The sequence below is a fragment of the Trichomonascus vanleenenianus genome, assembly GCF_965637985.1.
Source record: "Trichomonascus vanleenenianus strain CLIB 3782 genome assembly, contig: TRVA0_016S, whole genome shotgun sequence".
Lineage (NCBI taxonomy): Eukaryota > Fungi > Ascomycota > Dipodascomycetes > Dipodascales > Trichomonascaceae > Blastobotrys > Blastobotrys vanleenenianus.
In genome coordinates, this window is record NW_027481871.1 from 266,200 (window position 1) to 283,316 (window position 17,117).

General features: G+C 48.6%; 3 protein-coding genes across 3 annotated transcripts; all 3 read left to right on the forward strand.

Annotated features, from left to right (window-relative positions):
* Window positions 1-414: 414 nt before the first annotated feature.
* On the forward strand, window positions 415-1,876 carry RVS167 (BAR and SH3 domain-containing protein; the record flags this gene model as incomplete). Its single annotated transcript, XM_076684566.1, has 3 exons — window positions 415-450; window positions 501-533; window positions 590-1,876. 3 exons carry the CDS (start codon window positions 415-417, stop codon window positions 1,874-1,876), a joined length of 1,356 nt encoding a protein of 451 aa, XP_076541310.1.
* A 927-nt stretch (window positions 1,877-2,803) lies between these two features.
* TRVA0_016S02630 (Rho GTPase-activating protein) lies at window positions 2,804-6,175 on the forward strand (the record flags this gene model as incomplete). The annotated part of the gene is made up of 2 exons (XM_076684567.1): window positions 2,804-3,046; window positions 3,111-6,175. Exon 2 carries the CDS (start codon window positions 3,680-3,682, stop codon window positions 6,173-6,175), a length of 2,496 nt encoding a protein of 831 aa, XP_076541311.1. The 5' UTR covers window positions 2,804-3,046; window positions 3,111-3,679.
* Window positions 6,176-6,770: 595 nt separating this feature from the next.
* CSF1 (Csf1p) lies at window positions 6,771-16,392 on the forward strand (the record flags this gene model as incomplete). The annotated part of the gene is made up of 5 exons (XM_076684568.1): window positions 6,771-8,903; window positions 8,959-9,282; window positions 9,331-9,478; window positions 9,532-16,305; window positions 16,358-16,392. 5 exons carry the CDS (start codon window positions 6,771-6,773, stop codon window positions 16,390-16,392), a joined length of 9,414 nt encoding a protein of 3,137 aa, XP_076541312.1.
* Window positions 16,393-17,117: the final 725 nt, after the last annotated feature.

Consider the following 17,117-nt stretch of genomic DNA (forward strand, 5'->3'; position numbering starts at 1 on the left):
CTCCAAGTCTTGGTGAAATAAGCCGTCATGCGGGATGACACACTGTCGCGTCTCAGCCGCTATATATGTCATATTGACAGTATGGAGAAGCCATTAACACTTATTGATTCATTCATCTGTTAAAACTCGCAACTTATATAAACTACAATACTACTCTATCGATCAGTAATTGTCCTACCTATGCCCATTCAAGCATCCACAAATATAATACATATATATTCAATAGAATTGGACGAATTAACTGGGCGGTGCAGTGAGGCGTGGTCCATCGGTCTTTTGTTCGTTTGACAGGCGGTGCACGCCGGACGGGCCGTTGCCTCCTCCTCCTTTCTCCTCAATATCCCAAAATACAGCAGTCCCTCCCCTTCACCGTCCATCCAAGCGGCACACACGGGACAAGACAGGGCATTCGCGATGAGTTGGAAGGGGTTCACGAAAGGCGTTGCGAGAGTGAGTATTTAAAAAAAATGAAAATTGATAATGGCTAACGAAGAAAACAGGCACCGCAAAGCTTCAAACAGAAGTTCAACATGGTAAGACCGAACCGATAACCGTTTAAACAAGAGTAAACTAATTGAATTCGTAATAGGGCGAAGTGACCAAAGACCCGGTGTACATAGACGCCGAACGACGGTTCAAGGAATTGGAGGTCGAGACGAAGAAGCTGCACGACGAGTCGAAGAAGTACTTTGACGCGGTCAATGGCATGCTGACCCACCAGATTGAGTTCTCGCGCGCCGTGGAGGAAGTGTACAAGCCCATTTCGGGTCGCATGAGCGACCCTAACTCGACAAAGCCCGAGGGTAACCCGGATGGCATTCAGGCGTGCGAGCAGTACCGCGATGTTGTGGCTGAATTACAGGAAACGCTCAAGCCGGAACTCGAGATGATCGAGACGCGCATCATTGCGCCGGCCGATGAGCTGCTCAAGGTCATCAAGGCGATTCGCAAGATGGCGACCAAGCGCGACCATAAGCAGCTCGATCTCGATAGACACAACGCCTCGCTCAAGAAGCTGCAGGGCAAGAAGGAGCGGTCCGTCAAGGACGAAAAGAACATGTACACGGCGGAAAACAACGTGGAGATCGCGACCCAGGAGTACAACTACTACAACGACATGCTTAAGGAGGAGCTGCCGAAGCTGTTTGAGCTCGAGGCAGAGTTCATCCGGCCGCTGTTCCAGAGCTTCTACTACATGCAGCTCAACATCTTCTATACACTGTACACGCGCATGGAGGAGATGAAGATCCCCTACTTCAACCTTACCACTGGTATTGAGGAGGCGTTTGCCGCTAAGCGTGGCGACGTGCAGGAGCAGGCCGAGGCCATTGGCATCACACACTTCCGCGTCGGCCACGCCAAGAGCAAGCTCGAGATGACCCGTAAGAGGTTCGGCAAAGACGCCGAATCGAGCGGCAGCGATGCGACCGCTGGGTCGGCGGCCATCGCACCGCCACCGTACCAGGATCAGCATGGCTACGAGTATCAGCAAGCATATGGCCAGCAGCCTCAGTATGGTCAGCCGCAGCAACAGTACGGTCAGCCGCAACAACAGTATGCTCAGCCGCAGCCCCAGTATGGTCAGCCGCAGCCCCAGTATGGTCAGCCGCAGCCCCAGTACGGGTACCAGCATCCGGCTGCGACAACCGCGGCAGGATACCCGCAAGAGAAGACGTCTCCTGCACCGACTAGCGTCGAGTACTGCACTGCGCTCTACGACTACGCGGCACAGGCCCAGGGTGATCTGACCATCAAGGCCGGCGATAGAATCGAAATCGTCCAAAGGACAGCTGATCCCAACGGCTGGTGGACTGGCCGCATCGTCGCCACTGGCGCCCAGGGGGTCTTCCCAGGCAACTACGTCCAGCTAGGTTAACACTAATGAAACTTTCCTCCGCCAAGCGGAGCTATGGGACACTCTGCTGTTAGTATTGGGGGGACCAGTCCCCCCAAACCCCCCGGGGGGCTCCGCTACGCGGAGATAACTGTGGATAGGGAACACCTCCGCGTAGCGGGCTACGGGGTCCTCGAATACCCTCTCTACTACTACTGTAATAGCAATGGGGGGACCAGTCCCCCCAAACCCCCCTGGGGCTCCGCTACGCGGAGGGAATGGCTGACGGGGGTTTGGGGGCAGAGCCCCCAACTACGGGAGCTCGAGGGCTGGCCCTCGAATGCACTGGGATTCTCCGAGGATACCGGCGGCTGCAGTAGGGCACGGGGGAGTGTTGTTGCCAGGGGGACCCGTGCTAAATATAGCGAGCCGAAACGGGAAGGTGTTGAGCTGGATATGGAGGGGCCGACTCCCAATGCGGCAAAGGGCTTGCGCGTGCGCAGGCGTGCAGACACTTCACTCACTAGAGAGCTGTGGAGGTGCCCTCATTAGCGTAGATAACAATCGATGGAGCTTGCGTTAGTCAGGGCGGTCAACGCAAAATTGAGCCAGGGCCTATAATGGGGTTGGGCGGGCCATGTGCGAGAGCACGGCCAAGAGAGCGGAAAGGAGTCGACGACTGTACCATAGGGCGCGAGAGCACAAGCATAGAACAGTGTCTAACACAAATGTGCCAGGTTTGTATAGAGTTTTGTTCAGAAATGGGGTGTGTCGACACGTAATGGAAATAGGGGGAGAGAGATACGATGAGCAATTCGTTTGTTATGAAAAACACTTGTATTAGCCCGAGTCATTATATTGCCTACGGCTTGTTGTAGTATATAACATTCTCGTTGCTTGCTACCTGGCGAAGTTCGCATTAGGAGGGTTTCCCGCGCGAGTCATTCGCCAACGGTGGATTGTGTGCATTTGGAAGGTGCTACCAGTGTGTGTGTGGACACTCATTCCTAACTTTGGAACTGCATACAACTGGTACATATACCCGCATCCTGTGAGAATTGCAGCAGGAAAAAAACGGCTTTAAGAGAGGAAAAAAAAAGGCTACTCAGATATAAGTGTATATTCCTGCTTCTACTTCGATACTTCATTCTCTTTCCACTGTTCCCACGAGTAAGGGACCGAAAGTTTATTTGTCCACCCGAGAAGTGAAAGGTAGGCTATATTTGGGGGTCTCCGAGCGAACTCTATATACTAACCGGACGATATATCCCATCAGCATACCTTGCAACTTGCTTAATTGTCAGGTGCACCAATCATCTACGTCTGCGGGCTTCCTAGATCGACAACATACTTGTCGACGCATCACTACGTACGTTCAACGCTACGTACTTGTGGTATTTAGTGTTCGCAGAGGAGCCTATAGCGGCCGGAGCCATTTAAGTGATTACCATACTTCTGGAACTATTTGTACCTATCGATCTGGCCCTCTCCGACGTTCCTAACCGCAACTCACACGTTTACCCCAGGGGATATTTTTAGTGAGGCATTGCCCTAAGTGATCATACCGCAGGAAGCAGGGCTCTGCATCCCCCCCCTCTTGAGATCTTCGCTCCATCAGCAGGTCTCCAGCCAAGAGTGCATCAAAAAGGTGCCGAGAAGTGCGTTTTTTTTCCTGCGAGGGTTTATGGAGTACATCTTGTGAAGATAGAGAAAAGCGCTTTTCATTATTTTCTACGTGCCGGTAGCATTTCAGGTACACACCTGCAGAAAAGAGGTACCAGTGAGGCTTGAAAATTAAAAAACAAATAATCGAAGGAGGGGAAAAAGGCCTAGGAATTTGAGGTCATGAGCGATACGGAGCATTCAAGCGCCTTCCAGCCGTTTTCAGGTGTCATCGCTGCTGCTCCGCTTGCAAGTCGCTCCCACTACGAGGACCACGACGATTCGTCGCTGCTCAGCCCCACCATCACTGGAACACCCTCCACCTCTCCACCGTCCAAGTCCTCGCTGAGTACATGGTGGAAGCAGTTTAGGCCCAGACTGCAACGAGAAGACTACTACGAAGACTCACTGAACTTTTCCCAGTCGTCTTTTTCGCCGCACCAGCAGCAGCAGCATCACCCGTCCCGACCGTCGCTGCCTCACATGTCGCACTCGTCGTCGGCTATCACCACTCGACAAACCACCACTCACCAGGAAAAAATGCTAGAGAACCAGGACATCTTCGGCGTGGCGCTGGAGAAGTCGATCAAGTACGCCAATGTGTCGATATCGCTCTCGGATCCGGCCACCGGCGAGCAGTTTGTATACGGCTATGTACCCATAGTGGTGGCAAAGTGCGGAGTCTACCTCAAGAAGAACGCCACGACCGTCGAGGGTATCTTTCGGCTCAGCGGGTCCGCCCGTCGTATTAAGGACCTCCAGGCCATTTTCAATTCGCCGCCGCGCTACGGCAAGGGGCTCGACTGGACCGGGTTCAACGTTCACGATGCGGCAAACGTGCTGCGGCGCTACCTCAACAACCTGCCCGAGCCCATCATCCCGCTCCAGTTTTACGAGTCGTTCCGGGAGCCCCTGCGCGAGTTCCCCGACGTGCTGGCCCTGCTCATTGAGTCGCAGAAAAAAGCCGCCGTCCCAGAGCCATCCGGATCCGGCCCGGAGTCACAAAAGTCTGCCGATTCGGACGAATCGCTGTCGCCATCGCCTCTTCGGCCCCAGTCAGCGTCGTCGCCGCCATCACCTTCATCTCAGCAGCAGCAGCAGCAACCCTCGTCAGAGGAGCAGCTTCCAGCCCAATCCGTAGATATGGATGAAAAAGTGCTCCAGAACACGGAAAAGGTCATTGATAGATACCAGATCCTAATCGCCCAGCTACCCGGTCTCAACCGCCAGTTGCTCATGTACATACTCGACTTGCTCTCGATCTTCGCCGCCAAATCGGACGAGAATAGAATGCCCGCCTCGAATCTCGCGGCCATCTTCCAACCCAGCCTGCTGTCCCACCCGTCCCACGACATGATCCCCGAGGAGTACGACCTCAGCAGGGCCTCCATCGAGTTCCTCATCCTGCATTCCAACAAGTTCCTTTCCCATATTGAGGAGATTGCTATCAAAGAGCACCAGGCGAAGAAGCAGCAACAGCAACAGCGGCAGGTCTCTGGTGGTTCTTCCAATAGTGACTGCAGCGCCACGGCTCGACCTCTCGCTACAAAACCGGCAAACTCTAATAAGCTGGTTGAAACACAAACGAACCTGCCCAACCCCATTAGACGGAGACACTCCAAATCCCTCAGCAGTGCAACTCCGCCCGTCGTGCTCTCCAAGAATGGTACCATTGTCAACCGAGATCGGCCTCCTCCTGCTCTCCCGGTGATTCGCAAACCTATCCCTACCGAGCAGGTTACAACCCCACCAAACGCCTCCACTTCCTCTCTGGGAAGTGGCAGTGATTATTTTGGATCTCCTCCTCCTTCGTCCCACGACGGTAATCAAGATGGCTTGTTGTCGTCCCTGCGGCGCTCGGTCAGCTTTTCGCGCCGCAATAGCGTAAAGAGCAAGTCCCGAGCCGGCTCTGGATCGTCCTCGTCTTCAACTCTGTCACGATCGGGCACAATGCCCTCAAAAACGCGGTCGCGGGGGTGGCGAGGCGGCTCTACAAGCCCGAGGTTACCCGAAAATAGCGAAGAAGGCCATTTATTATTGCCCGTTACTCATCAGTCGCCGCCACGGCCACCATCATCATCATCACACTCTAGGGGCGCTGCTCGCCATCACTATCCGGAAAGCCCCGGGTCGGACACGAGCGAGTCGAGAGGGCATGTCCCCGGGTTGGGCTTCTTCAAATCACGCTCAAAGTCGCCTCACCGTGACAACCCGTACGGCTCGTCCTCGCAACATCACACTGGCAGCATGTCGAGTATCAACATACACTCGAACCCGTCAATCGACCAGGCTCTGGCTACTTCGCCGCAGAAACTGCCGCTGCCGTTCTCGACAGCCTCGCATAATGGCTCCAACTCTAGTCTGTCGGCCATTGACAAAACATTATCCGGAAATTCAGCTGCCGGCACCACTGGAGGGGCCGAGTCTGACGATGATACGAGACGCGTGTCGAAATGGCGCCGTTCACTAATGCTCTTCAATATTGGCAGCAACGAGGACGTGTCTACCTCGCCTTCTAACCAGGATTTAATACCCCCGCCGACCCTTTCGGGCGACGAGTCGAATCTCTCTCCATTGTCATCGGGAGGAGGGTCTGGCACTAGTCCCAGAGAAAAAGTAGGAGGGTGGTTCCGCAAAATGAAGAGTAAAGAGAAGAACCTCAATGGCAGCAGCGCTTAGATATATATTTAATTATAAACTCTCTACTTATCCACATTATCACGACGCTCAACTTGTAAATATTAATTTTATTTTCCTATGATCTATGTCCAGTCGGCTTTGCTGGGGAGGGAACGATATCTGCGCAATTGTTTTCCTCAGTTACTCAGAACCAGCCTTCATTTGGAAATTTGTCATAGTATATGAGAAATCTCTTGCACTTAAATTAGTCTTCCTTCGCTTTAGGTAACGAACTTTTAATCAACATCATTATTAGGCACATGGTATGACGTAGCTCGGATCTGAACGTTATGTTTATCAACCCGGTTGGGGTCGATACCGTAGCAATTGGTTTGCTCAGTTAACCCATATCTCGAGGTAATGCCCTTGAGGGAGCTTACTCACATTGCTCTCTTTATTATGTGCCGCCACTTTAAATATTGTCTACAAGTCCCGGAAGGTCACGCATTAGAGATCCGTACAGATCATGAGTAGAGTTTGGCGCCGCATGTGACAGCCGCACGATGGTATCGCGGAGGTCGGAGGAGGGGTATATTGGGACTCCGTTCAATCGTTTAATGCTTCAGCGACCCCAGGATCAGCAACCACCTTAGGGATGGACATTTCTTCTGAATTCGAGCCCGTGCCGATTGCCGGCGTGAAGCAATTCAGCTGGGTGTTTATAGTCTTCTGGGCGCTCTCTTTGGTGGTGACAATTTTCACCATCTTTTTCTTCAATCGCCTCGTAGGAAGCGTCCTGTCCCTCTCGTTTCGCTGGTACTTGTGGCATCAATACCGCATATCGCTCAAGGTGCAGAGTATAGAGCTGTCGCTGCTTGGTGGGCGACTGTTCTTCAAAAACCTCTCCTACGTGGGGTCCAACGAGGCGATTGTCGCATTGCAGGGCAACTTCACCTGGCGGTACTGGCTGCACCGGACGCGGATCTCGAGGTATCACTGGCAGAGCTCACACCAAAGCGATGACTCCGACGAGAGAGTCAACGAGAGCTTACCCACGCGGCTCTCGCTGCAGGTGGATGGCCTGGAGTGGTTTGTGTTCAACCGTTCCGCTGCCTATGATGCGCTCTACGACTACGTTACCGAGAAGCGCTCGGAGAAAAACAACGATGACCTGAGCAACGGCAATGACCTCTTCAGCAGTAACGGATCGTCTGCGGCGAAGGACGCTCCGGGAGAAATCATTGCCGAGCCTTCAATCGGCACTTTTGAGGCCATGTTCCTCAAATTGCTCCCTATACAAATAAAATACGATAGAGGTGCCCTGGTCATGGGCAATAAAGACACACCGTCTTTGCTCATTTTACATTTCTTGTCTGGCCGGGCGATTGTCGACGCAGCACGGGCGGCGAATCCGCTTGACAAATATAAGCTCGTCTACCATGCCCAGTTGATCAAGCCGGTGCTGGAATTGAAATCGAATAAGGACTACAATAGCCCCGAGGGCCTCCAAGCTCTGTATACCAGGCAACGCCAGAACTCGTGGGGAAATGGAGGTGCGTCCACCAAGCACCTGTGGCAAAGGGCCAGAAACCGCTCGCTCCGCATGTTTAATGCACTTTTATTTCGCAAGTTGAAGGCTCGCAAGGATCAGTCTGTGGATGGTTCGGCTATCAGTGACAACGAATTTTGGTGGGAAAGCAGCCAATGGAGGGGATTGTTTCGGTACCTGTCCAATGGCGAAGACGACAAAACTAAAGATGCTACTGGATCTGGAACTCAGGCTGCCGCCGATGCACTCGATAAGGACGAAATTATAGACGAATATGGCAAGTACTCCGTTATACTCGACGCAATCGAGGGAAGTATAACCTACTTTTACGACATCCCCGGTCTTGTGCCCGCAAATCCAGAGCCTTCGCCACCCTCGGAGTTGGTAGATATTGGCAATGGCGGTTCGTCTCCCGAGTGGGGTATCACAATGGCATTCAAAGAAGCGACCATGCACCACGGCCCGTGGTCTGACCGGCAAAGAATCCCCTTGCAGAAAATGCTCTTCCCGGGCTACTGTGCTGACGCCACTGCCCAGTCGAATCGCATTCCTGGACAGCTCCGGGTTAGTACTGGACTCAAACTCTTTATTGAGTTCCAAGGAGACACCATTTTTCGAATCCCCACGCGTGAACCAAGCAAAAACATGGAATATCTCAAAAAGTACAAGGAAAATCCCAACGCGAACCTCTTGCGACCGTTCGGTTGGATCGAAATCAAGTTCAAGGACTTGTCGACCTTATCTTTCTTCTCTTCTATGGTGGCCACACCGCTAGGAACATTTAACGAATTTGCATTGGAATTAAAGGACCCCGAAGTGAGATCAAGTGTCAACCACGGGCTGCTTTTCAGCGCCAAGTCTCACAAACTCGAGTGTCACATCTCCTATCCCCTTGCCTGGAACGGTAAACAGACCTATGTCCTGAAAAACTACTCTAAAGATGTGCAAACGTTCTTTATTAGAGAGCATGTGACTCTGATGGTCGACCTGGCCAAAGACTTTTCCTCAGGCCCTTCGACGCCATATGAACTGTACACTCCAGCCGTTTATGAGTTCGATTGGACCATTTCCAGCTATTCCATTTTCCTAAACATTAACGATCTCAATATTATCAATAACCCTTCCGAATTTGAAGATAATGCGTTTGTGTCTTTCCAAGGAGACGACATGAATATTGGAATGCACATTCCGCTTGAGCAGATTGAACAGGTCAAAAACACTGTTGATATCTATGTTTCGGTACGCTATATCTCCTTTCCCCGACTTTTATGTGGACATACTAACGATTTCCTAGACGCCCTGTTTCGACCTTGTTGTGGACACTCCCCCGTGGCATACAATTCGTAATTTTTTGGAAGACAGTCACCTTGGACGAGCTTATGACTTCGAGCTTCAAGCTTCCTACACATATTACAGCTCAACTCCAGAAAATAAAGCCGATTCGCTCGTGCTTGATATCAATGGTTCTGACGTTGCACTGATATGCTATGGCTTTGTGATAAAATATCTTATGAAAATCCGAGAGAACTATTTTGGTGAGAACTCTCATTTCCAGACCCTGGAAGAGTACACTCACAGCAATAAGGAAATAGACAAACCTTCGTTCAAGCCATTTCGGGTATGTATTATAATGCAGTGGTTCTGCAATATGCTAACAACAGTTTAGGAAGATACTGACCTGGACGTGATCATTTTCGTCAACGTCACCAATGGATCAATTATCTTGCCTGCAGGCTTATATTCGGCAGAGTCAAACGTTAGACTTGACTTTGCTACGCTGACAACTGACGTCCGCTTCACAAATTACTATATGGGTATGTTTTCCTTCGCCCGCATATTAATGCTCTACGCTAACAAGCACCTCCAGATTTGCAAACCGATGTGACTCCCTTGAAAGGTCGCTATACCGAGTCCATGGATCCGACTATTATTCTTGATATCGCAAAGGATAGTGGTAATTATGACCCAGAGCTTTTCATTGATGGCTTGTCAATTCATGGCCATAGACTGTTTGGCCTCCCACCCACCGAGCCAACTTACTTCTGCAAGTGGGATATTGATTTTGGCGACATTTTAGTCAATGGTACGTTCGATATCATGCAAGCACTGGGAAGAATCGGTATCTACACTGGGTACTCGTTTGAAGATTCTGAAAATACCTTGCTACTTGATATGCCGACTCTTTATGACGTTACGTTTTTAAGCATAAAAGTTGGAGCGATTAAGATACAACTGCATACCGGCAAAGCTACATTAGAGCTCACGTCAAGCGGCATTGAGCTGACAATGAACGACTTGGCTAACGAGAGATACTCTAAACGAATGAATCTTCAGGTGCCCTTGGTCAGACTCTCGGTTTTACAACGCATTGATGAAAATACCGCACAACTCAAGATCTTGGCGGCGTTTCGAACCTCTCTCTCGCTTACTAACTTTGTGGTCATGAGGGACGCTGGGGAATTTCGCTGTAGACAACAGGAGCATATATTGCTGCACGACGGACCGTTCAATAGATGCGACTTTCTTCTTGATGAGAAACACAGGCATCAACCACCTCCAGCTGCAGACGGCTCCGATGAAGGATATGATATTCACCCTTCTTTCCCCCTGCCAAAAGTTCCTCCTCCTATTGCTCAGCATACCATTGGAATCATTGATCCCAAATATTCGCAAACTCGGCCCTCGCACGCTCCTACTAGTGTAAGCGGATCTTCGCTTTCGTCGAGTGAATATTCCTATTCATTTGTTTCCGGGGTTTTGGACCCTCTGTCGGCTATCAGCTCTCGAATCCGACCTCTTCCACGTCCGGAGATGCCAACAGATCGTGAGATTGACCAAGACAATGATAATGTGGCAATGCACGAAAATTCGTTCCTCCCTCCGTCGAAGTGGCATATCTTCGAGAAGCTTTCACAGGAATTCAAAGAACCACCAAATAGAGCTGTTGACTTACAGCCAACAAGCTACTACTCGAAAGACGACATACCGGTTCCAATGACAGAATTTTCGGCCGACACGGAATACCTCAACTATGTGATAAACTTCGGCTCTGTGGAAGGCTATATGGGTCCCTATGCGCTAGCCGCGATAAATTCAGTCGTGGAGTCATCGCTGGAGCATAAGGTGGTCGATATTATGGATATCCTTCAAGTGGAAGTTCTACAACAAATCAGGCATATTACTAACGCTCAGCCGAAAATTGCGAATTTCAGAATCCTCGTGCCAGCGATTCACATTAAATATGGCGATTTGTCGCAACCCGTGCACGAAAATGGAGGTTTCTCCGGTAGAATTGGCCTACCTTTTATTGAACATGAAAAGAGCCACTTGTACCTGGACTGTGGGAATATCAATGTCGCCTTTCGCATACGCGATCTGAGAACTCCCCAGACCGTCATTGAGTACATGAATTCAGATCCATACAAGCTCAAGCATACCGTGTATCTGGATATTGAACGCATTTCGATTGGTATTCGTAAGGGTCACTCAGAAACGCTTCAAATTACTGAGCATGCGAGAGATTACAACCCATTTGTGATACAGGTCCAAACTGTCGAATTTTGGTTGCATGAGGAATGCTCGAATATTGGTTCTCTGCGGATCAAATCGATAGATTCCATGATCTCCAGCAGTCATGTTTCCTGGGTCGCCTCCTTCATGGATGAGACAATATCCGATATCAATAACATTGAATCGCAACAGGACCACTCAATTGGTTCCAAGCACAATCGAACTGCATATGTCGTTTACCAGTTGTCTCGAGCAAGCGATATATTCAGAATTGAGGATGATCCCCCTGTACTCACGAAACCATCATACATTATTCGATCGGGCAGACATGTCAGAGCTACTACTAGCTGGAAGATCCTTTTGAGGCTTCGTCATATTGCTCAATCTGTTCCAAAGAGATGGCTTGAGTCACAACGTAAGGCGGTTGACAGTAACCAGATTACTCTACCAGACACAGCAAAACAGCAGGTTCTTGATGTCTTTGCAAAATGGCGGAGTTGGGAGCTATCCAATATTTCAGGCAGTTATTTCTTTCGGCATACGTTCTTGGAAATGTCGTTTACTGAAAGCATTATTGCGTCGACTACATACACCTTTTGCGACATTGAGAACCTTGGCCTAAGAGTCCAATACCCTGACGACGAGGATTATCTAATTGTTGACTACCTAAAGTTAGTGTTTTCGTGGACACTCTCGAAATCTCCAATTGACTCTAAATCTCTAATCGTGGACCGCAGATACCTCAAGATTGACTCAACTCTAACCTGCTCGCACGTGAGAGTTAAGTTTAGCCATCTGCTCATTGGAGTGCTGAGTACCATCGAGCAGTATGCTTGGAGCTTGAAACCGTCTAGGAAGACAAAATCGGAGAAACCCCGGCGTGGCCATACCATTGTTCCGGCCCTTGACGTGAGCTTCACTGTATTGATTGCTATATTTGAATTTGGTCTCGAGACTCCAACAATTAGGGCTCAGCTGGACAGTCGTGATTTGAAGATGAGTATTCTTCTTGTGGAAAACAACAGGGAGACACACAAGTTGTCGCTTTCCCTTGTTACCCAGCTTGATTCTATAACTACATCTCTTCTTCAGAAGCGTTTGAAGGAGTTTAGGGAGTTTGAGAAAGTCGCATCCATTGAGATAGGCGGACTGGAAACTATTGTAACGTTTTCTGACGCAGCTTCCAAGGGTCCAAAGTACATTAAGTGCTCGACTGAGAGTATCGACATTCGAGCAGATTGGGATATGTGCAAAATGGTGAAACTTGCGATTAAAGTGGTTGAGGAGGATTACGGCCTTTTCTTAGACCTGATTGAGAAAAATAAGGGTCGAAGCACTAAAGCTTCAAGCCAAAAAAGCGCAATGATACTGAAGTGCAATATTGGAACCGTAACCGGGAATATAAAGGTGCTCCCAGCAATAATGCTCACCTTCAAGTCAACTGGATTAGCCCTTAGCTTCCGACAAGTCGATGACTTTTCCAGCAGCGCCAATCTTATTGCAGAGCATAATGAATGGAGGATACTCCGTAAACATGGTGACTTGGAAGATGTTTTGTTGAGTACTGTCGTCAAAGACATTGAGCTTCTCAGTCGTATTGAAATGGCAGACTCAGAAAATGGCCTGGACGTAATCGAGCTGATGGTCAATCTCGGATATGTGGAAACTGGCTCACGAAAAGTGGCACTTGTGCTTAACCACGGGCTTTATGGTGTCCACCAGGATGATATCCGTGAATTGAAGGACTCTTTTACTACATTATCGCGCAAAATAGCTGCGATTTCAAAGAAGGACCCTGATACTGAATCGGCAGTTTCTTCAAACAATCATCGGCTCTCATTGAATTTGAATCTTACCGTTGCGGGCTCTGCTATACTGGTTACGGCGGATCAAACCACTTTATCCTTGTATTCCGACCACTTGCAAGTGCGCCTAAGATCATTCGAGATACTTGGAGATGGCGCCGTACGCTCAAAACCTATGCTTGCAGGTATATCTTCTGATGCCATCACATTGACTATGGGCAACCCTGCTGTTTCTAATGAAGTGTCGGATATTATGAGGGTTCAAATAACGACCACTTTTGTTGAACGTGAAAACTCGGATGGAAAGGATAGAATTGAGTTTTCTAGTGGATTCTTCCACTCGAAGCTAGGACCGAGATTGGTTAAAACTATGCTAGACTTCATCCAGGGAGTAAAAGCCGAGTTGCCTCATAATAACAATGCATCGCTGAACGGGGGGGCTGTTGTCGGTGAGACTGGCGACCGTGCTAAACTGTTGACGTTCGAGAAGGTACAAGAGTTGGCCAGTCAGTCCATTGCCACGATGTGTTTGGAAAATGTTGCCATAGCTTGGCTCTTTAACGACTCCTGCGTCAGTAATGGCAATGTGGCCCCGGGAATGCTGTTTGGCTATGAAAGATTTGAGGTTAGTACATCTGCTCTCAAAGCCCGAACTACATTAAACGGGGTATTCATAACTCCAGCGCTAGAGGAAGTGATTTTCTACAAAGACAATTCTAGCATTAACGGAGAAATCGCCAACACTGGTTATTTACCAAGTATCGAACTTTTGGCGTACTACGCCGTCTCTGGGAGCTCTTCTAACCTGCACCTGAGGCTTGCTGGCAATTCCGTTAAGGTAACGCTTGTCCCTTCCGTTGTTTCATTATCGTGGTCTACGCTCAAATCTATGGAACAGGCCACCAAATCGATAAACGAAATGGTGATGATAGAGAGCGAACCGTCTACTGCGGCTGTTGCTGTTAATGTAAATGCTAACAAAGCAGCAGTTTTCAGGTTGCCTTTCTCCGTACATTTATCAGTGGACTTTGAGGCTGCTTTTATCCGCGTGTGGGACAGTGTGGAGTTTGTCCGGTATCAGAATTTGAGAAGTCGAATGGACTCATCATCTGTAAAGCTGTTAGAGAACAACTCTGCTAATGATAGTGAGATGGGTAAACGTGAAGCGAAAGACGAGGAATTGATTGCGCTATACAAGCCAGCGCTGCTGCTAGAGACTCCATCAGTTAAAGGCAGAATTGATTACAATCTAAGCGATTGTAATGGGACTGAGCGATTGGTAACTGATGTGATGATATCTTCTTCCTCTAATACGATATACCCTAAGGCCGTGCCTGTAGTGCTCGAGATGTATCAGCGCATTAAAGATTTCGTTTCTCAAGACGCGGCGCAGACTAAGGGCAAAACAGGTAAGCCTGAGGAATCTCAAGATCTCATTGCTCGAACGGAATCGAAGCCAAATGAATCCACCGGAGACGCACTTTTTACAGATCTCGACATCAACATCGCTGTACGATTTTTGAAGCAGGAGATCACCTTGTCCTGCCTTCCAACAGCAAAAGTTGCAGCATCAGTCTCCCATGACCTTTGTGTCATTACTTTGAATACTTTGGATGGGGATAATGGAAGAAAATATTTCAATATCAATGGAAGGCTGTTGAATTTCCGAACTTCGTTACAGCACATCTACTCCAGAGAAATCAGCGGCTATGTCTCGGTAAACGAGCTCACAGTTTCAGGAGCCAGGGACAGTCACCTCGCCAGTAGTGGCAATGATTCACCAGTGCTTCTTACTGGTAAGATATCTGATATCAACCTGGATGTGAACCTAAAGCAAGCGCAGGACTTGGAACTATTCTGGGATATATGGCGTCCTAGTAGTGGATTGACCGTTGGGAGCCCTCAAAGAGCTGTCGGATCTCCTGCTGAAGATGAGGAAGGTATTGTACTGAAATATCGACGGGTAGCCACTACGATGGCCATTCCTTGGCGCGTTGAATTAAGCATTTTGAACGTTAGAGGTGTTGCTGACTTGGGCCAGTCAATCGGCCAGCTTACGTTCTTGATGGATCGATTTTGGCTTTTTTCTCAGAAGTCTTCCAACTGGGAGCAGCAGCTCTTGCTTGGCTTTGATAACATCAGCTTAATGTCGGAGGGAAGACTCGGTGGTTTTGTTAAGTTCCGCGAACTTCGATTGAAAGCGGCGATCAAGTGGGATGAAGTCAACTTCAAGGAGTTCAATGTACCGCTGATTCAGGTTGCAATTGGACTAGAAGAATCTGAAGTTAAAGTCTCCTTGGATTACCATACATTTGCAATTGCTTATCTTAACAAATTGAGACTAAGCATGTCGAATCAACATGACAAGCATCATATTTTGGGCGATAGGTTGATGGTGTCTGGAAGTGGAGAGGTGTTTAATGTCTATTTGACGGGATTGGCTGCGTCGAATGTTCTTGATATCTATTACACTATGGTTCGCATGAGAAAGGAAAGCCACGCTTCATATGATGCTATTCTAAAGGATTCCTCTGGGACTGACAATTATGATGCTGACAAGCGTCACAAGAGGGTAGATTCGACTTTGACAAATGTGATTGCGAAGTTGCGCACAACGCTCGATATCCGCATTAAAGGTTTGAATGTTTATGTCTTTCCGAATACCATGTCGGACTTGGTGGTTTTTGTCATCATTTTCGATGGAGCCAATGTCCAATATGTCCAGGAGCAGAGCAATGAGATTTTGGAATCGCGATTAAAGATGAGGATTAATCAGTTTATTGTTTCCTTATCAAATATGCGGAGGCCTGCACTTAATGCTGACGATTCTAATGATGTTCGGGTCCTTGATTTCGTCTCCTTTGTTGCCGAGAACTCGCGAGGCGGTACTATTATTTCTGTCCCGACAAGCTCTGTGGAGATGTCGACCTGGCAGGAAATTTCAAAGAAGGTCATTGAGTACAAATTCAATTCTTCTTTTGAGGGACGTGTTGATGTTGGTTGGAATCTGGGTTCAGTGAATTTCATCCGAGAGATGTGGGAGCATCATGAACGTGCATATGCAATGAGAAAAGATGCATATGCTATCAAGACAGGGTCGAGCGTTTTCCCCAACATGAGAATAGATGAGGATCTGAAGGAGGTTACTTTGGACAGTGAGTACTCGTATGTCCCGAGAGAGCCACCAATTATCGCAGCGCCTCAGTTGAGAGACATGGGGGAAGCAACACCTCCTATTGAATGGATCGGTCTAAACAGACAAAGGTTCCCTGGGCTTACTCATCAGGTACTAATTCTCGGACTACAAAGATTAACTCGGGAAGTTGGTAAGTTTTTTGAACGTTTTTTTTTTTGATGGAACTTCTACTAACATTTTAGATTTGCTCTATGGCCAGGTTTTGGGCCACTCATAAGCTATATTCCGACTCTGTAATTCAATTAATTAATTTCTTGACTGTAATCAAACCGGAAATCGGCCTAGTGCACCGAATGTTTTGATTTCATTGATATGCTCAATATGTTGAACCTCTGCGAAGCGGACAAACATCTTGATGTAATATAGTGTAGCCGGGCCCCATCAACCAAATGTTTTTGATTTTCATTGATTTGCTATAAAATGTTGAAATGTCTGCCCAGCGGACAAATATGTTGATGTACTATGTACTATATAAGCCTAACTTGGTGACACAGTCGCAACGGGCTCGAAATACAGACGATTCATTCACGATGGCGAGTAGAAGCCCGAAAGGGATATTAAATCTTGATTATAGTCTGAGCTAACGACACCCCCAACAAATGACCCAGAACACACAACGATCTACTCTAACCACCGTAAATGCCCGCACAATGCGGAACCCGACTAAGCAAAGAAAATATCGACCTGGCTGTTGAAGCCCAACGTTTGACCATAGTCGTCCTTAGCAGTAGTGCCCCGACTTAAAATAAAGATATCTTCTTCTTCAACTGGCCAACTGTAAGCTTCGAAGCTTGGTTGTACATTTCGTGGAGGCGATTCTATTAAAGCGAAGTCCTTTAACAGAATTATCAGACTCCTCTTGCCACATTGTACAACCTCTTTGTGAATCGCCGTTTTGTGTGCATTGTAGGCCTTCCGATTCTCGGGGCCCACCCAGTCTCC